At 43.0% G+C, this 21743-nt stretch overlaps 1 protein-coding gene across 1 annotated transcript in view; it reads left to right on the top strand.

Moving 5' to 3' along the window:
• The window catches only part of THSD4 (thrombospondin type 1 domain containing 4), a 627447-nt gene that overhangs the window by 129365 nt on the left and 476339 nt on the right, over positions 1-21743 (top strand). Inside the window, 1 exon segment of the mRNA XM_055132044.1 lies at positions 2410-2851. Within this exon segment, the coding sequence (XP_054988019.1) occupies positions 2410-2851 (442 nt within the window).

The following is a 21743-nucleotide window of genomic DNA, read 5'->3' as shown; positions in this document are numbered from 1 at the left end:
AGACTTACAGACTTTCATGATTGCATTTCAGTCAAACAATGTTCAAGTACCCATCCCTCCACCAGTGCCCATTCTCCACCACCAATGTTCCCAGTATCCATCCCTCCATCCCCACCCCTTCCCACCTCCGCCTCTGTGGCAGGCACAATCCCTCTTACTCTCTGTCCTTTTGGGTGTTAAGGTTTGCAATACAGGTAACAAGCAGCCATAATGTTTGCATAGTCTTCTTTCAACATGCATCTACTATCCCTATCGATCTCTCCAACCATCATTTAATGCTCCTTTGTCCCAGTGCAATGTGATGTTCCAGTTGTTTGACATTTGTCATCTTGGGGCTTGGGAACCATGGCTGGTTTGTTTGGTATTTCTTTAACATTACTCACTATATGTGTATATTTGAATTAAAAAAATTAAGAACTGATCTACAAAGTTATTGATAGTTGAATTGTGTTTTAGGCAGAATTTTCCAGTAGCCATCCCACCACCAGTGTCAGCTTTCCTCCAGCATGTCCCCTTGTCCACCCTCCCTCAGTGTGGCAATTGAAGTGTGGCTTTCATGTTTCCAGTGTGTTGAGTCTGTGCTTTGCATACAGAGCTATGCCATTCTCTCACCTTACCAGTAAGCTCTGTACAGTTATTGTACAAGTAATTTGTATGCATTTGTGGGCTGGAAATGTCTTTTCCCTGCTCAGTGGAAATTGGTAGCTTGAGACTGACCTCAGCGGGATTGTTTCTACAAGAGAAATGAACCAAGGTGACCATCTGGCTGTCCCCACCCTTGCTAAGCCAGTTGTTAAATTACCTTTGTCATCACATTACTATTTATATTATTTTCTAAGGTCTCAGGAGGAAACAGATTTTAACCAGATATAGATAATCTGCATACTAACATGGAAATGACTGTGAACCCATTATTTACTTGGGTCAACTTCAGGGTGAATGGTCATCCCCCTCCCAGGAATGAGATGGAACCTGTGCAGGCTTCAGGAGTTCATTAAATTCTGGTTGATGAGTGAAGTTCCACTCACTTGTAAAAGCAACTTGGTAGGAATGGTAATAGAAATGGGGTTGAAAATACCAAGTTTAACTAAGAAAACACACACACACAATCATCAAGAAAAAGTGAGCAGGAAGTCATTATGACCGAAATTGCTGAGGTCTTTATGCTTCTTAGACACTCTTTACTGGTTCCCTACAACCAACAGGCCAGAGTCCCTGTAGTGAGTCACATACTGCCCATAGTTTACAATTCTGACCTTGTCAGCCGAGACTTCCTCTGTTCTAGACCCCCACCTTCATTCTGCCTTCTAGCCCATTGGTGCTTCCTTCTCCTCCCTATCCACCTCTCTCTCTCTCTCTCTCTCTCTCTCTCTCTCTCTCTCTTCTCTCTCTCTCTCTCTCTCTCTCTCTCTCTCTCTCTCTCTCTCTCTCTCTCTCCTCTCTCTTCTAACCTCCCCTACCTACCCGGACCAACCCATGTCCCACAATGGGCATCACTGGGTTAACCTGAAAAATCTTTTTTTGAAAAATTTATTTTCAGGCCACACCCAGCAATGTTCAGCGGTTACTCCTGGATCTACACTATGGATATACTCCTGGTAGTGCACAGAGAACCAAATGGGATGCTGGGAGTTAACCCAGGTTGACCACATGGCTGCATGGCCACATGGCAAATGCCCTACCCATTTTACTATCATTCTGATCCCGAAAACTCTTTTCTTTAAAAGATTTTTTAAAAATTTAATTAAAGAGCCATGATTTACAAAGTTATTGATAGTTGAGTTTAACAACAATCTCACCACCTGTGTCAACTTCCCTCCACCAGTGTTCCTGCCACCTCAGCGGGCACATTTCAAAGTTTAGTGGTTGTCTTTTAGACCTCATGTTTTCAGTGTTGTTGAATCTGTGCTTTGAATAGTGATGCCACACTCCCACATCACTGGTATAGCCAAACCCCCGTGCCTCCTTTACCTCCCTTTCTCATCTTCTTCTTTGCCCCCTTGGCTTCTTTCCTTCTCCATCCTTCTTCTCCCTATACTTGGGGTCTAGGGTGCTCTTAGCATCCCCCTTTAACTGCACTAATTCCTCATCCAGTTATTCTATAAGCCATAGATCAGTGAGATAAAATCATCCTGCATTTGTCTTTCTTCTGGATGAGTTCACTCAACATAATATTTTCCAGTTCCAACATGTTTCAGCAAATTGCATGATTTTGTTGTTCCTTGCATCTGCATAGTATTCCATTGTGTGTATATATGCCACCTCTTCATAACCCACTCATCTGTCTTTGGACGCCTAGGCGATTTCATTATCTTTTCTTTTGTATTAAGTGCAGCAATGAACAATGGTGTTCATGTGTCCTTTTGAGTAATTTTTTTTGTTCTCCTCTTCTCTTTTGTGTGTCTCTAGGAGCAGGACCCGAGGGCCCATTGGCCCTGGGAAGTATGGCTATGGTAAAGCCCCGTACATCCTCCCGCTGCAGACAGGCCCTGCACACTCCCTGCAGAGGCTTCGAAGGCAAAGGCCCTCATCCCAGCACTCCAGTTCTCAGGAAGCACCTGGCCTTGGCCTTGGCTTCAGCCCACCAGCCCAGAGGGGCCCTCAACATGGATCTTTATACCAGAGTGATAGCCATCCTCATTCTACACTCCAGGCCTCAGAGACCTCCATCTACCATCTGCCACTGACCCATGACCCAGGCCTCCCTGCAGCTTCTAGTCTATTCCACGGACCGGAAATGGGCAGCAACATGGGGAATCATAGGACAGCTCAGAGCTTCTCTCAGCCTGCCCGCTCTGCAGCCATCTCGTGCATTGGTGCCTATCGGCAGTACAAGCTGTGCAACACTAATGTGAGTACACACTCCAAGGCTGGGCTGGAGGCAGTGCCACTCTGATTCTCTGTGGGCTGGCAGGGAACCTCAGGAGTCAAGGAGGGCATCACTTCAAGACCTTGTTAGTGTAGCTCTAAAACAAATCCTGCTTCTCCCCATTTAAGGCCACACCCACTGTGATCTTGTATCTTTTTCTTTTTCTTCTCTTTCTTTCTCTCTCTCTCTGTTCCATAGTCTTTCTTTTTTAATATAGTTACTACATTAGTAATGTATGAAAAGCTTATTGAATCAGTGTTGTCCATTGCTTTTTAATTTATTTTTTATTGATTCACCATGAGATACAGTTACAAAGCATTCATGATTGAGTTTCAGTCATACAATGGTCAAACACCCACCCCTCCACCATTGCACATTTTCCACCACCAGTGTTCGCAGTATCTTTCCTGCCACCCCCACCCCATCCCATCCCATCCCATCCCATCCCATCCCATCCCATCCCATCCCATCCCATCCCATCCCATCCCATCCCATCCCATCCCATCCCATCCCATCCTATCCCCTGCCTCTGGGGCAGGCATCTTTCTTCTTACTCTCTCTCTACTTTAGGGCATGATGGTTTGCAATACAGACACTGAGAAGCCATCATGTTTGTCTACTTTCCTCTACTTCCCTCAGTCTACTTTTAGCACGCATATCCCATTGTCAGTTGCTTTTGTTGCATATAAGACACTCCCAAATGCTGGGTGCCAGGTATCAAACCTGGGTCAGTCACAAAAAAAGACAAGTGCCCTGCCTGCTTATATCCACAACATTTACAACTTTGCTTGTGCTTCTGTGGATTAAGAGCAGTTCATCTGTTTCAGGACATCTAATGGGGATACCAAAGGAGCAGTGGGAGCTTGGGAAGGTTTGGTTAATTTAGGGACCATTCATAGGATTCCTGGAGACTCTCTGCCATTGCAGGCATGATACTAGCAAGTGTATCATGAAGAAGTCTGATAGTGAGGAACTTGCTAACCATCCCACAGCTAATGGGTGGCAAAACATATTACAAATGGAATCTACATAAATGACCAAATGTATTTTTGTAATATTAGTTTAAAGGCATATATAAGAGAAAGGAATAAGAGAATGTTTAAAAGTTTAAAATTTCCAAGTTGCTTTATTTTTAATTAATAATTTAATCAGCCTTAAACTCTGTTACTGGGTAACAGGACAGCTGTTACATATTAGCTTCAATTTCCTCATTAAAAATATATTTCCTGCTATGGACTCAATAGAAATGACTTAATTTGTGATTTTAATAATTCCTCTGAAGGTCTGAATTTCTTTTAAAGTTGTCCTTCCACTGACAGGCTTCAGGAATTATTAATTTTTGTAAAGCAGTGATTTGACCAGAGTCATTATTAATTAGTTAACCAATAAGTCCTACTCCAGAACCATTACTTGTCCTGGAAAAGAAAAGAAAATGATATTTTATATACTGTAGAGTTTTTATGTGATCAAATGGAGTAACATTAATAATGTACTTTCTAAATTACAGAGTAAATGAATACTTAAATAAGCAAGCTTAGTGGTTAACAAAACAAACAGCAAACAAACAAGACCCCCCCCCCCAACATTTAGACAATAAGAACAAAACAATGGTAGGCTGGGGACCAGCTCAGTTAGTGAACTTGATTTGGATGTGTGAAGACCTGGGTTTAATGTCAGTACCACAAAAAGAAAGAAAGAAAGAAAGAAAGAAAGAAAGAAAGAAAGAAAGAAAGAAAGAAAGGAAGGAAGGAAGGAAGGAAGGAAGGAAGGAAGGAAGGAAGGAAGGAAGGAAGGAAGGAAGGAAGGAAGGAAGGAAGGAAGGAAGATCAAAGCAGTAGTTGCCAGAAGGGAAGAGGAAGAAAGCTGGGTTAATTGGATAGAAGGGACTAGTTACATGGTGAAAAATGACAACTAAACTTTCAGTGGCGAACTTAATGTGGTACATGCCGATTTTGATTCATAATGTTGTGTAACTGAAGCCTAGATAATTGCATTAACCATGTTCCATCAATAAAAATATTTTGACAAATATATGGTCGGGGAAACCCAAGCTCCCAGCAACAAATGAGTACATAAACAAATATGGTTTATCTACACAGTGGAATATATTTCATCATGAAAGTACCGATACATGTTCCAACTTGGATTGACTTTAAAATGATTAAAGTAAGTGAAATAAGCTACGCAGAAAACGATATATACTGCAAAAGACAGTATGATTTGTGGAGGCAAGCAAACTGTATTGCAAACCATCATTCGTAGGTTGTTGGGGGTGAGGGCTTATGAAGTGGATCAGGGAAAGTCACTGAGAAGTTATTGCTTTTTGGCTATAGATTTTCTCTTTGGAGTGTAGAATTCTGAAAATAGCAGAGGCATTGCAGAGCATCTGAATGTACTTACTGCCACTGAATCATACACTTTAAAATAATTCTCATGGTAATTTTCATGCTCTGTATATTTTACCACGATAAAAAGAATGATTTATAAAAAAGAAAGAAGTGATTGTATCCATCATCAGACATGGTCCCTGACCCTGAGTATTCATTGCTTATAAAACAAGAGTTTATAAAACAATTTCATTTTAGTCCTTGTGAAATAAGATCATTTCTAATATGGAACAGATTCTTTCATCAACTAGCATGTCTTTTAATTTTGAAGACCAGGTAAACCGTAACAAGAAGGGGGAAGAGAGAGGCCATTTGGCAGACATGTGGAATGAATAATCTACTTCACATTTCTTTCGTGTAACCTACAGGTTTCTGTGTTTGTTGTTTTGGTTTGGGGGCTACACCCAGCTGACTCAGGGTTTGCTCCTGGCTTTGTGCTCAGGATCACTTCTGGTTTGAGGACCATATGGGGTGCCAAGGATAGAACCTGGATCAGCCGCAAGCAAATCAAGTGCCCTATCTGCCTCATTATCTTTCTGGCCCCAACCTCTGTGTTTTTAGCAGACACAGCTTGCCAGGCTTATGCTGTCAACAAAAAAGGCTGTTACTCCCTGTGCAGGAGCTGTGACTCTCTAGGTGTCAGGGACACTTTCTAGTAAAGACATAGAGCTACAAAGAATCTGAAGGGAACATAGCCAACCCTCATTTGGGAAGTAGGCAAAACTTCTCAAGTCCAAGCCAAGAAGGAAGTTGACAAAGGATTGTATCGGGTTAATTTCCTTCTCTATGTGGTAACCTACTATAATGTCCTTCCCCACAGTAGTCACTTAGCCCCAAGTCATATCCTTACCCTATTCAAGCCCTATCACTGCATATCTTCTTTCTATAAGTTGTTGGCTTGTGATTTGGAGCATACTCTGAATATATTAAACTCCCCATTCCTGGAATCACTCCTAGGTCTGATTCTTTGCTAGAATCACCATCCTAGGCTGATTCTTTATTAGGATCATCATCTACTTATACGTAAGCTGCAAGTTGTATCAAAAGGGGACCGACCAAATTCAGTTCAGGGAAAAGGTGAGCCAACCCCTAGGAAAAGAGGTGCCAGCTTCTGAGACTTCCCTCTCATTGGAGTCCCCATGCCATACTTAATTCTCTCAGCACTGTATTATGACAATATATGTGAACGGCTGTCTACCAGGGAAGCTCAAAAGAGATTTCCAGGATCTAGGATTTTGCTTGGGACTCATCATATAAGCACCAGTCTGCCCATCAAAATCCAAAATTTTAGACTTCCAAAAAAGGAAATTGGCATAAACCATATTGTTTGTGCAACCAACTGAGGCACAGTCACTCCTATCACTCATTGCAGTGTTTCTTGTGTTCATGGTATGCTGAAATTACCTGAACAGACTTAAAGCTATTGAAGATCCCACCCTCAGATAGTCTAATGACATTGGCATGATTGTGGTATGGCTCACAACTATGTTATGAAAGCCATTAAGAGTTTTAAAAGCTCTCCAGGTGATTTGAAGAAGGAAAGTTTGAGAGCCTCTGAATTAGGGACTGGTGGAATCTCTTCCTAAATTCCAGTTCCAGATGCTTGGGAGGCAAGTAGACCTTCCTAAGGAGACCAGTGTGTCCAACTTCTCGTGCACATTCTCTGCATGCCCACCCCCACCCCCCTCTTTGCATGCATACTCTCTGCATGCCCCCCACCCCCCGCTCCCATGCTCCAGCAACTTGGTGTCAATGAATTTGTTCCTCTGTAAATATCCTCCCTGATGTTTAACATGAAGAGATGGACCCCCAAATTATGTACAGCTTTGTACTTGACAAAGGAATAAGCTAATAATAATAATGCTGTGAACATTTGTACAAATATTACAGAGAATGTCCTGCCCAATGATCCCAACTACTTAAAAAATAATGCACTCATTTAGATTCCTGTCCCAGAGAAAGAAGGAAATGAAGGAGCTATAGGACAAGGCAGGTTGGAAATAGACACTAATTTCTAAACTTCATTCCTTATACTGAAGTGCTCAGTAGTGCCCATGCAGTGCTTAGTGGAACACCCCACTTGAGAACTATTCCCACCCTAGGGGCTCAGCTCTAGAAGCATGACAATAGACCTGAGGTGTGGCCTGGGTAGAGGAAATATCTTGGCAGGCTTCTGTACCTTGACCCGCTGTCTTAGCACTGGTAGGATCTTGGTTCAGGATCCTTTAGGTCCAGTGGTGAAGAAGAAAGGAGCCAGAGACTGCAAGTCAGTGAAATTTTTGCAGGAGCTCCCTCCCTCCCTCCCTCCCCCCTCCCTCCCCCCTCCCTCCCCCCTCCCTCCCTCCCTCCCTCCCTCCCTCCCTCCCTCCCTCCCTCCCTCCCTCCCTCCCTTCCTCCCTTCCTTCCTTCCTTCCTTCCTTCCTTCCTTCCTTCCTTCCTTCCTTCCTTCCTTCCTTCCTTCCTTCCTTCCTTCCTTCCTTCCTTCCTTCCTTCCTTCCTTTCTTCCTTCCCTTTCTGATTTTGGGTCACACCCAGCGATGTTCAGGACTTACTCCTGGCTCTGCACGCTGGAATTACTTCTGGTGGTGCTTGGGAGAACCATATGGGATTCTGAGGATGGAATCCAAGTCAGGAAAGGAAAATGCCCTACCCACTGTACTATTGCTCCGACGCTGTTGGAACTTTGTTGAGGGGGAAAGCTTGAAAGGGCAACCAGAGAGAAGTCAGAGTCGGAAAGACTCCATGGAAGAAGAAACTGGACTTTCAAAGATGGTCAGAAAGAGAGAAAGCAGAATTGAAAGAAAGACAGAAGAAAGCAGTGTTTGTCCCATTCTAGGAGGCGATTCTGTGTCAGGATCTCAGCACTGTGATGTTTGCCAAGTGCTCTGAGTGTTCCTTCCCTCCCATCTCCCTCCCAGCCACTTTTTATTTTCACTTGAGATATAATTGACATAAATGCCTTCTGGGTTTCCATCTAGTGTGCCATTGATGACTGAATCTGTGTATAGATTGCAAAAGTACCACAAACAGTCTAGTTAATGTCCATTGCCACATTATTATATATTTTTTTCTCTTGTGGTGAAACATTTACAATTACTCACTTAGTGGATTTCAAATGCACTCAGTATTACTATATTCACCACTACTTTGTTCATTGCATTCATGGAAAAATTAAAACACCTTTTAAATTGAACACAAGGCATAAAATGCCACCTTTCATTGAATTCCACTCACCATTTCTTTTGGTCCCCAGCATCCTTCCTTCCAGTTGCCTTGGTTTTCTTGTCAAAATCCACTGATATATTTTCGTTTTATTTTATTCATTCACCTGCTTTTTTTACCTTAAATTTCACACAAAGGTGAAGTCATTCAATATTCATTTTTTCTTCTTCTGACTTATTTTTCTTTGTGTAATTTCCTGGTGTTCCTTTTCACTGTGCTGCAAATGGCATCATTTCGCCCTTTTTTATAACATTACTGTTTTGTCATATGTGTTTCACATTTTCCTTCTCCTTTCACCTGTCACCAAGCACTTAGGTTATCTTTGTCTCACCTATTGTGAATCCTGTTGCAATAAAAATGGGGAATATATAATGCTTCAAGTTAATGATTTCATGTTCTCAAGATTGATATTAGAAGTCAGATTGTTGGGTCATATGATAGCTCTACTTTTAGGGTTTTTTGTTTGTTTGGTTTTGGGTCACACTGGTCTGTACTCCTGAGTCACTCATAGTGAGGACCATATGGGATGCTTGGGACCTGGTTTTCAACACTTAAAAGGCAAATACCCTTTCTTGCACTGCCACCTCTCAGGTCCTATTTTTAGTTCTTTTGGGAAGCTCCATACTGCTTTCAAAAAGTGGTTGCACAGTTTATGTTCACATGGATAGTGCTGAGGGTCCCTCTTTCTCTCTGCCCTCACCCACACTTGTTGCTAATTTGCCTGTTGTGAGCCAGTCTTACAGGTGTGGGATTATATCTCATTGTAGTTTTGATTCTCATTTTACAAACAGTAATAAATATTGATGAGAATTTTCTTTTATTCAGATGTGCTTGTTAGTTTCTGTAAAGTTCTTTGGGAGAAATATCTGTTTTTTCTGCTCACTTTCTAAATTGTTTTGATTGTTTTTTTGTTGAGTTACGTGAATTCTGTATATACCTTAGATATTGATCCCATGTTGGATATATGACATACAGGTATCTTTCGTTTGGTCAACTGTCCTTTTGTTCTGCTGTTTGCTTCCTCTGCACAGAAGTCTTTTAATTTGATGTGGCCCCATTTGCTTGTCTTTTCTTTCCTTTTCCTTGCCAGTGGGGTTGAGTCAACTTTCCTTGGGCAACTTATTGAGCTCCCCAAGGCTTCTCCATAAAGTGAATAATAATAACAGCTACTTTGTATGGTTGATGCCAAGTTCAGATAAGATCATGTATCTAAGGAGCCTGGCAGGTGCTGACACTCTGTTGGCAAATAAAACAATTAACCAAATAGACCTGCATTAGGAAGCAAGGCTTACCTGCCTCTCCATGGGCAGGGATGGAGGAAGTTCTCTCCATATCTGAACAGCTTTCTGTTTCTGAACAGCTTTCAGTAACAAAACCATGGATGAAATGGTAAGGTTTGCTCATGTCCTCTTTTGTCCTCTGGGTGAGTTTCAATAAAGTCCTTTCCTCTTGCCCATTAATTAAACAAGACTGCTGAGAAACCCAGTATTCAGCTTTTGCTATAGTTTGAATGTAGTCACCCTTGGGTGATGTTGATGTGATGAAAGTGAAACTAGAAATAACTTCAGGCCAATGAATTCTTGATACCCTTTATTTTTTATTTTAATGAATCGCCATAACATACAGTTACAGATTTATAAGCCTTCATGATTACATTTCAAATTATACAATGTTCGAGTATCCATCCCTCTACCAGTGCCCATTCTTCACCACCAATGTTCCCAGTATCCTTCCAGCCACCCCCAACTCTTCCCACTCCCTGCCTCTGTGATAGGCACATTCCCTCTTTCTTTCTCTCCTTTTTTGGTGTTATGGTTTGCAATACAGGTACTAAGCGGCTATCATGTTTGGTCCATTGCCTACTTTCAGCATCTCCCATCCTGAGAGAGCCCTCCAACCATCATTTATTTAGTGGTCTCTTCTCTATCCCAGCTGTCTTTTCCTCCAGCATGTGAAAACCAGCTTCCAAGCTGTGGAGCAATCCTCCTGGCCCTTATCGCTACTATCCTTAGGTGTTAGTCTCTTATTATGTTATTTTACATTCCACAAATGATTGCAGTTATTCTACATTTGTCCCTCTCTCTTTTACTCATTTCACTTAGCATGATACTGTTCATGTCTATCCATTTATATGCAAATTTCATAATTTTATCTTTGCTAGCAGCTGCATAGTATTTCATTGTGTAGATATACCAGAGTTTCTTTAACCAGTCATCTGTTCTCGGGCTCAGGTTTTTTCCAAATTCTGGCTATTATAAAGAGCACTGCAATAAACATACAAGTGTAGATGTCATTTCTATTGTACATTTTTGCATCTCCAGGGTATATTCTAAGAACTGGTATTGCTGGGTCAAATGGGAGCTCAATTTCTAGTTTTTATGAGAAACACCCATATTGTTTTCCAAAAAGGCTGGACCAGTTGGTGACCTTTTGAATGTTTTTGGTTTCTGTTTAATATCCCCCTTTTCATTTCTGATTTGATTTATTAGGTTTCTCTCTCTCTCCCTCTTTCTTTGTGAGTCTTGCTAGTGGTTTATCAATCTTGTTTATTTTCTCAAAGAACCAGCACTTGGTTTCATTGATCTTTTGGATAGTTTTTTGGGTTTTATGTCATTAATTTCTGCTCCAAGTTTTATTATTTCTTTCTCCTACCTGGTTTGGACTTCTTGGTCATTTTCTAAGATCTTAAGCTGTGATGTCAAGTTATTTATGTAGGCCCTTTCTTCCTTGCTGAGAAATGCTTGCAAAGCTATAAATTTTCCCCATAACACTGCCTTAGCTGTGTCCCACAAGTTCTGGTATCTCATGTCTTCATTCTCATTTGTTTCCAGGAATCTTTTGATTTCTTCCTTGATTTCTTCTCTGATCCACTCGTTGTTTAACATTGAGTTGTTTGATTTCCAGGTGTTTAATTTGATTCTCTATTTCTCAGTGTGATTAAGTTCTATCTTCAGTGCATAGTGGTCTGAAAAGATAGATGATACAATTTGTATCTTCTTGGTCCTATTAAGGTATGTTTTTTGGCCCAGCACATGATCTATCTTGGAAAATGTACCATGTGCACTGCAAAATAATGTGTGTTCGGTTTTTGGGAATTAAAAGCCCTGTACACATCTATTAGTCCTCTCTCTTCCATTTTTTCTTTCAAAACTTAGTGAGTTTTAGTCTTGTTGATCTGTCAAGAGGTGATAGGGCGGTGTTGAAGTTTCTGACTACTATTGTGTTGCTATCAATGTTCTCCTTGAAGTCTGTTAGTAGTTGTTTTGAGTATTTTGCTGGTCCCTCATTGGGTATATATTTAGGAGTGTGATTTTTTTCCTGGTGTACATATCCCTTGATTATTAAAAAAATGGCCCTTGCTGTTCCTTCTAATCTTTTTCAGCCTGAAATCTATGTTGTCAGATACTAGTATGGCCACCCCAGATTTTTTGAGGAAGTTGTTTGCTTGAAGGATCGTTTCCTATCCTTTGACTTTGAGTCTGTGTTTTCTTTGACTATTTAGATATGTTTCTTGTAGGTAGCAGAACTTTGGGTTCAGTTTTTTTAATTCGTTTTTCCACTGTCTCTTAATTGGTTCATTTAGACTATTGACATTGAAAGAGATTATTATCATGGGGTTTGTGCCATCTTTCTGTAGAGGTTTGTTGTATTTGTAGGGAGTTGTCTTGTCTTACAGTAGCCCCTTTAGTCCTTCTTTTTTAATTAATTAATTAATTTTTAAATTTTATTGAATCACCATGATATAGTTACAAGCTTCCATGTTTGGGTTACAATCACACAATGATCAAACACCCATCCCTCCACCAGTGCACATTCCCCACCACCAATTTTCCCGGTATACCACTCCTTTCCCACCCTCCCCCTGCCTCCATGGCAGACAGTATTCCCCATACTCTCTCTCTACTTTGGGGCATTATGGCTTACAACACAGACATGAGAGGTCATCATGTTTGGTCCATTATCTATTTTCGGCACACATCTCCCATCCTGACTGGCTCTTCCAGCCATCATTTTCTTAGTGATCCCTTATGTATTCCAGCCACCTTGTCCCCTCTGCTCATGAAGCAGGCTTCCAGCTATGGGGCAATCCTCCTAGCCCTTATCTCTACTGTCCTTGGGTGTCAGCCTCTTGTTATGTTTTTCTGTACTCCACAAATGAGTGCAGTCCTTCTATGTTTGTCCTTCTCTTTCTGACTCATTTCACTTAGCATAATACTCTCCATGTCTATCCATTTATAAGCAAATTTTATGACTTCATCTCTCCTAGGGTTGATTTTGAGTCTATGAAATTCCTGAGCTGTTATCCATGAAATAGTATATCATTCCTTGGAGTTTGAGTGAGATTTTTAGCCAGATAAAATATTCTTGGTGAGGCATTCATTTCATTGATTTTTTTTTCACTATATCCCACCGTTGTCTTTGGGCTCAGACAGTTTCCTCTGATAAGTCTGCTGTAAATCTAAGGGATGCTCCTTTCTATGTGATTTTCTTCTTTGACCTTGCTGCTTGCAGTATTGTGTTCTATCTGTGGTATTCATCATTCTGATTATGCTATGTCTTAGAGTCTCTTTTAGCTAGTACCTTCTTAGATCTGGATGCCTGCATTGGGAACTTCTCAGCAATGATGTCTTTAACTATTGCTACTTCATTGGTGTTGCCTTTCTGTCCTGGTACTCTGATGATTCTTATGTTGTTCCCTTGAATTCATCCCCTAGGTCTCTTATTTGCCCCAGTGCTATTTTGAGGTCTTTTTCCATTATATATTGTTTCCTATGTGCTTTTTGCAGCTCATCTACAAGCTCACTGATTCTGTCTTTGACTGTTGTCATTCTACTGTTGAGGGCGCCCACTGAGTTTTTAATTTCATCTACCAAATCCTTTATTAGTGACACTTCTATTTGTAGTTTTCTTAATTCTGCTCTTATTTCTTCCTGTATTTTATTGGCTATCCATTCCACTGTTTCTTTCATGTCTTCCTTTAATTTACTAGATACCTATTCCACCGTTTCTTTGAGCTCATTGAACATCCTCAAATTTCATCTCTGAATTTTTTTTTTTATTAGTGAATCACCATGAGGTACAGTTACAGGCTTACAAACTTTAGTGCTTGCACTTCAGTCATACAATGATCGAGAGTACCCATCCCTCGAACCAGTGCCCATTTTCTGCCACCAATGGTCCCAGCATCCCTCCTACCACCCCCGCCCTGTCGCTACCACCTTGCCCTGCCTCTGAATTCTTTATTGGAGAGATTGTGTTTGTGGGTATTCCCTGTAGAGGCTTCAGGGCTCTTTTCTTCATCTACTCCTCTGGTGGGGATCTGTGTTGTTTCTTCACGTTGCTGTGGTAGTATAGTGGTCCCTCCAGTTCAGTATCAGTGACCCCCCCCTCGCTGCAAGGGAGGGTTCTAGATGGGCTCAGTCAATGGTGGTCTTCCTTTCCCCTTTTAAGAATGCTACCTCTTTGGTGCTCCTCTGTGCCTTGTGTGAGGCCACTAGTGCAGCTTCAAGGGATGTGTTCTTTTACACTAGGTTTGTTCAGATTCTTGTGTTCACTGTTATTTTGGTGAGTTCGGGGAGTATTTTGACTGTAATAGGCTAGTGAACTGTTGGCCTAATGCGTTTGGGATAGCCAGGCTGTCCTTGTCAAAATTTGGTAATGGAGGCTAAGATGTGAGTCCAACGTGCTGGGAAAGGGGAAAATAACTCCGCATCCCTGGAGGCCATACACACTGTGCTCTGTACTGTGGTGGGAGGGGCTGCTTTGGCTCCTGCGGGGGACTTGCAGTTCACTTCTAATGTGCTCCTAAGACTTGCGGGGGTCCCCTTTGGCCAGGTGCTCAGGGGGCACTTCGGCCGAGAAGGGGGCTCTTCAGGTTCCCAGGGTCTAGTAGTTGGGCATCTCTTGATACCCTTTAATGCGCATATTTAATATCCAGCTCCACCTTAGGCTATCTTCTGGGGATTTAAAACACATTAGCAAGTCTTTAAGACTGCTTCAGATAGTGCAGATAATAGATTATGTGATTTCTCTGAAATACTATGAAATTTTTTTTAAATTGCAGTGAAGTGGTCTCTGAATATAAACTTGTAAGATAAGAGAGCTTTGCTTTTCGCTGCCTACCATGTGCATGTTAAGAGCCATACCCCACTGGAGAGAGAGCTGTGGTCTTAGCAGCAGGCATCAGTGACTGGCATCATCACCCGGAGCCCATCACACACTTGTGACCATGACATCTTGCTTGAGGTCTGCCAGCTCAGCAATAATATTGACTGAGTGGGATCAGGGATGAGGATGTGAGCCAGGGACCCTGAGACTAGAGTGATCTCTTACTTTAAGCCTCTGGGAGTCAGTTGTAGAATCTTAAATGGGATAATACCACAAAGGTGTCAGATACTTAGGGGTGTGCTGTTTCAGGCTCTTTGACATCTCCAAAGGACATTGACCAGGCCTGAGTACAGTCGTCAAAGGCCTTGTAGATGTGATATAAAAAGGAATTCTCATTCACTATTTATGGGATTGTTGTATGGAAAGCAGTTTGTAGACTTCTTAGCATATTACATGACCTAGAGATTCTACTCCTGGGCATCGCAAGAACAACAAAAGCCCCATTCATCTGAAAAGATATATGTACTCTTGTGTCCACTGTGACATCCACAATAACCAAGATCTAGAATCAACCTATGTGCCCAATAACAGATGGGAAAAGAAAGAAACTGAAGTCTCTAGACACAATGGAATATGACTCACTATGAGGAAAGATGAAAAACTTGCAGATTGCTGCAATGTGGAGGTCCTTACACAGAGTGAAATGAGTCCAAAAGATACAGCAAGATGACCTTGCTCACATGTGCAATATAAAGAGACAAGCAAGGGATGTGACAGTCCATTTGACTCAAACAAACCTTGAGACATGAGTCATGGAACCAGGACCTGAGGAGCTGGGGGAGGGTGAGAGGGAAGGCACCGTGGGGTAATGGCGGAGAGATCCAGAAGCACTGGTGCAAGGGTTGGTGGAGTAGCTCTCCAGCTCTAAAGCAAGGGACCATTACTATTGTAAACTCTGATACCTCAGTTTTAAAAAGAATAAGTTTACCCCCAAATAAGACCATGCAGAAAACTGCAAGTTCTGTAGGGGAGACAGGTTTTGAGGAAGAGACTCAAATGGCTGAGGAGCTGGTCAGGGATGTTCAGAGCACCTCATCCAGGAATGGACGTTCCTTCCCCTGAGTGGTGGCCTCACTTACTAATGCGTTGTCAGCATGAAGGAACATCATGTTGTGGTATCTGTGGTCTGTCCACGGAGTAATGAAGGGTTAAGTTTCTCCATGGCAGCCTGTTGCTTCCAAAGAAGAGCTGGAGTCTTTGTAGGGGTAGGGCAGTGACCTTTCTCTGGTTTCCGCAGATTCAGGGTCAAGAAATAGCTTTTCTGGGAGCTGTTGTTTTTCTAGTTGCTGAATATAAAATACCTTATGCCCTTTGTCCTGGAGGCTTGAGGTCTCTCTTAGGCTCTCTGCATCCCACACTCCCTGACATTCCACCTCCTCCTGGAGAATGGAGGCTGTAGGGGTTCACTTGTGAGAGGTGGGAACCGTGATGAGTCTTTCAATGGTGCCCAAGGAGGTGTGATCCAGAGTGCACTTAAACTTGTGAGGGGCAAACTCCTGGGCTTAAAGGGGCTTGAGATGATTTCCACTCTCAGTCCCTCTCTGGTACAGTTTTCTGAGGAGGGGCTGACTTCCAGCTATGGATTTTCCAATGTGGGTTTTCTCCTGTCCTCTTGTCTCAGGTAAGCAAAACGAAGGAAAGATGTTAGACAAATCCCAAATGTAACAATGGCTTCTATGTGGATATTTCTAGTTTGATATGGGATGAAAGAAGAGCTTCCCAACAACCCCAACAACCCAACCCTCACCCCGCACTTCAGTGTCCTTGGACCATACCAGGTAGTGCTCAAGGAACCACATGGTGCCAGGGAGTTTGAACCCAGTCTTCTACATGCCAAGCATGCCTCTGGATCATCTATTTCTGTCTCCAACCCCTGCAATTCTCTGATTTAAGTTTGAAGGGAGAACTTAACAAATGGGTCAGTAAGAATTCAGGACAGGGCCATAAAGATAGTACAGCTGGTAGTGTTTGCCTCACACACAGCTGACCTGGGTTCAATCCCCTGCCTTCTCTATGGTTCCACCCATGTATCTCCAGGAGTAATTCCTGAGTGCGGAGCCAGGAGTAACCCCTGAGCATCACTGATTGTGACCCAAAAGGCCTAAAAAATATTCAGGAAAATTCTGGAAGGTATGAAATTCCCCCCAGTAACTGTGGAGCCAGTTACCAAATGAACATGCCTCTGATTGGGCTGTGAGGGTAGAGGAGGAAGACAGATTTTTTGCATCATTCTGCTTTTTGTTTTATTCAGGCCACTTGGAATTTCCATAACAAGTTCTTGACTGTTTTATATTCTATCAGTGACCTTTCCATCTCTTTTTAATACATATATTGTATCATTACATGATTCATATAGATGTATCTCATTTCTATGAACTATATGTGCATGAATCACAGACAAATATAAATGAAGTGTTCAGAAGAGTCACTGTTCATAATTATAAATAGCCTTATAAATAGTGAAACAATAACCCTGATAGAGAAGTATATCCGAGTCTCTCTCCCAAGATGCAGTTAAAGGCACACATTTTCATTTAGTTCTCATGGTCTCTCTCCAAAACTCTAAATCATGTGCCAGTGACTCTTCTGCTGTTTTGATAGAACAGCTGGAAATTCTCTCTGACCACTCCCAACTCTGAAAGATGAAGCACTGATCTCCCTTTCTTCCATGCTGCTGACCTGTGCCAGCCACATCTTTAAGTCTTTAGCTCTACTTTTCATTATATTGTAACAGCGTTTCACTTTCTTGATTACCCAGAAATCAGTGATATATAAACTTGCCACCGTGGTCTGTAAAATCTCTGTAAGAGACTTTCATGAGTAATTCACTTCTGGATTCTCTGTACTGAAGATGCAAAGCATGGACTGGGGAATATTGGCCTTTGAAGGGATTTCAGAACCAGCGCTGGGACAGCAGAGGGACAGGGAGCCCATTTATTCATGTGACCCCTGACGTAGCCCCTGGTAAATGTCTGTCTCTCTGATCACTGGGGGAATAAGGGCTTGGGATGCATTTCAAAGTTTAATTTTGTGGCATACCTCTGGCTAGTTACCACTTGTTCTCATTTCAACCTTCTTGTAAGCACAGATATGGAACTAATCTAAGGAGGGGGAAGAAATATGTATTCCTGGGGTAGGGGCACTTGACAATAGATGAAAATTTTCCAGAGTGAATGCACAGCCCCGCTTATCTTTGATGTCTGTATTGAGTAAGAAGGAAATACCTGTCTGCAGAAGAACAGTATGGACTTGGATGAGGAAAAGAAAAGTGAGAAATAAAGGATTAGAGCAATAGTACAGCAGTGTGAGTCCTGCCAGGTGTGATCCCTAAGTGCAGAGCCAAGAGTAAGCCCTGAGCACCACTGGGTCTGGCCCTAAAACAAACCAAAAAAGAAAAAGTGAGAAATAAGATATCCCTCCTGTTGTTCTTTCTGTTAGGTCGTGACCATGACTTCGAGACAACGCCAATTCCCTGTATGTCTAGGGGAGCGTTGGAAGGGTAGGGAAGACCATGGAAGAGTTTGTGCAAGGCTGTTTATTCCAGGTGACTGGAGGAGGCAGATAATAAACATAGTTGGAATATATGTCCAATGACTGATAAGAAATGTTGCTCTGTGCTCTATTATTACATCTGGAAAACAAAGCCTGTTTGGGAGCTGTCGATGGGGAAGAAATTGGTGGCCTTCCTTTCAGAGACACTCACAACTTCTGGAATTGCTGGCTACATCTTTGATGTCTACTTGGAATCCGGTTCAGCCAGCACTTACAGGGCCTTCCTGTGAGCTAGAAACTTTCATGTGTAACAAATTTAATTCACCCAGAAATCACCGAGGGGTGAACAGCACAGGGCTTGTTATTGAAACATGGCGATCAAGGTGGTAAGAAACCAAGTGTGTTGCCCCAGGTCACACAGTCACTTTCTCAAGCCTGTGTAGGGACATTTTCAGAATTTCTTATTGTAGATTTCTTCCCAGAGCTGAGGTTAAGGACATCATATGTTGCTATGGGAGCTGTCCTTTTGATTGAATCCAGAGTAATGTGTGGGGAAAATTGTTTAATGGGGCCAGGCCAGTTCCAGGGTTGTGTCGCACCCTCATTGGGGATGAGACTCTTCTTTGGTCTCCGGGGGAACTGAAAGTGATTAATGACCCAAAGAGTAGGTCTGTGGCCACTGGCAGTGGCCTCCTGAACAGTGAAGTTAGGTGCAGGCAGTTGTCATCTCAGATTAAGAAGGGCCACTGGAAACTGCCTGAGTTTCCATAATACTCCTGTAACTCATAGCAACTCTAGGCAACGGCTAGCTGGAACTCTGGATGAAATCTGATGGGCTTTGTGAGCATTCAGGAGATTTTATGCACAATCTTTTTTCATTTTCTCATAAGAGACCGGTGGAAACATCCCTCCCCGGTATTTTTGTGTGTGTATGAGGGAGGGGTTCCCAGGCCCCTTTAAAAGAGGTCATCTCTCACGGCTGTGATTTTTCAATCACTGTTTTGCAGACCAGTAAAAACATAATAATAATAAAGTTACTGTTACTTAACACATGACATGCCTGAATAAAATTCTTGTTTGATAATGAACACATAAAATATTGTTACAAATATTTTTTTTTCTTTTAGCCTTTGTGGCCCGAGATACTTCCCCTGTTTTCATCAGTATAAAGTTTCTCTTCTTTACCCCGTTCCGTAGGTGAGAGATGGTTTAAAAGCCCTTCCTGGGCTTTTCCTTGCCCGTCAAGCTCTGGTCTGTGCTGGCCTGGCCCTGAGTGCGCCTGTTCTGTATCCGCATGTTTCTCAGGTTTCACTGAGGGTCACGACACTGTGTCCATGGAAAGGGTTGTCTCTCTGCAGGAAATCTTCCCCACGCCAACTCTTAGTGTAATAAAGAGAACTTGACTGATAAGCCCAGGGTGACTCAGTCAATGGCATCAGGAAACAACCCACTTAAAATATAACACATGTAAAATGATCTGTCACCTGCAGGGTTGAACTTCAGAGAGCCTGTTAAAATGAGAGGAGATCATATACTGATAACGGTCTGACAAGTACTAACAGATGTAATCTACAAACGAGACATACAACAGCGTTTCCTTGGCCCTGCTCGGTTTGCGTTCCCAGTCCCCCACTCCCTGGGACAGGAAGCTGGGGCTTCTTCAGCAGACCTCACAGGCCCAATCTGAGTGTCACCTCCAGCTCTGCCTTCTTTGGACAGTGCCAGAGGAAGCTAAGGGCCCCCTATCTGAGACCCCCATAGCAAGTTTTCTTTGCTGTCGGTATAGTTCTTAAGATGCTGCATTTCTTAAGGTTTGGGGCAGGCTTCCAGAACCAAAGTCTCAGGTCTCTTCTTCACCACTTACTAGCCCTGTAATGGGCTTACATGCCTCTCTGTAGCTTTTAAACTCTTGGTTGCCTCGACTTCTTTATCTGTAAAATGAGTATTATAGTTGCTATACAGATTAAATAAGCTAATATATGTACATAAATATTGCAGTGGAATATCTGGCATTTAGTAATTGCTCTACCAAAGTTTGCTCTCCTTAGATAATAGAGTGAGTAGGTAAGGAGCTAGTCATGCATGCGGTTGACCTTGGTTCAATCCCTGGAACCACACGTGGTCCCACCAGGAGTAATCCCTGAGCTCAGAGCCAGAAGTAAGCCCTGAGTACCGCTGGGTGTGGTCCCCAAACAGAAAAATCCAAAAAGGTTAGCTTTCTTTAATATCATCATCATTATCCCGGCTTCTGCTTCCTCTTACCTCCAGACACAAAACTACTGTCTGGATAAACCACTTTTAGATCTGTGCCCAATCCCCTTCCTCAGGAAGCAGTACACACACTGCCACTAGTAGTTAATTCACTGAGTGTCACACGAGCCTTTGTTCATCACTGTGTCCAGGACAGGCCACCTGTTACACCTTCTTACTCTTGGCACTGGTCGGAGCCATCCTCAGCCACCGGGCTGGACTACCTCTGGCAGCTGCAGGTAAACTTGCTGTCTCAGCACCTACCCTGCCCCTGGGAAATCTGATGCCACATTTACCCTCTGACCTTGGGAGATACGATGGGGGCTAGGCACGCTTACATAGAGAGAATTTGTTGATGACCAACAATAGTGATTCAGAAGGAGCCATCATAGGTTGGCTTAGTAGATGTGTAGGTATGCAGTAAGAGTTCCAGGCATTAGAGTGATCTTGTGATCTTGTAAGATGATAAGCTCCAAGTACATGCAACACGATGAGTGAATGAACAATAGAAACAAACCAGTTATTTGTGCAGAGAAAACATCTATACCCTAACACCTGAACACCCCACCCTAGTCTACACACACACACACACACACACACCCCACGTGCACCCCCCACACACCACACACACACACACCCCACGTGCACCCCCCACACACCACACACACACACACACACCCCACGTGCACCCCCCACACACCACACACACACACACACCCCACGCGCACCCCCCACACACCACACACACACATACACACACCCCACGCGCAACCCCCACACACCACACACACACACATACACACACCCCACGCGCACCCCCCACACACCACACACACACATACACACCCCACGCGCACCCCCCACACACCACACACACACACATACACACCCCACGCGCACCCCACACACACCACACACACACACATACACACCCCACGCGCACCCCACACACACCACACACACACACATACACACCCCACGCGCACCCCACACACACCACACACACACACATACACACCCCACGCGCACCCCCCACACACCACACACACACACATACACACCCCACGCGCACCCCCCACACACCACACACACACATATACACACCCCACGCGCACCCCCCACACACCACACACACACACACACACACACACACACACACACACACACACCCCTAATCATTTTAACATGTTTTACCCATCACTTTGGACTGCTTCCCATGTCATGAAAAACACGTTTTGATGATCAGTGGCAGTGTTTTGCTGGTGGAAAGGGAGGGGGGAAGCAGACTGGTTGAGCTTCTGTGGTCGACAGTCTTCCACACCCCCAGTTGATTCAAGGTGGCATCAGACTCACCA

The sequence above is a fragment of the Sorex araneus genome, chromosome 3, assembly GCF_027595985.1.
Source record: "Sorex araneus isolate mSorAra2 chromosome 3, mSorAra2.pri, whole genome shotgun sequence".
In the NCBI taxonomy this organism is placed as follows: domain Eukaryota; kingdom Metazoa; phylum Chordata; class Mammalia; order Eulipotyphla; family Soricidae; genus Sorex; species Sorex araneus.
The sequence above is the reverse complement of the archived record's forward strand: the minus strand, read 5'-3'. Positions and strand labels throughout refer to the sequence as shown.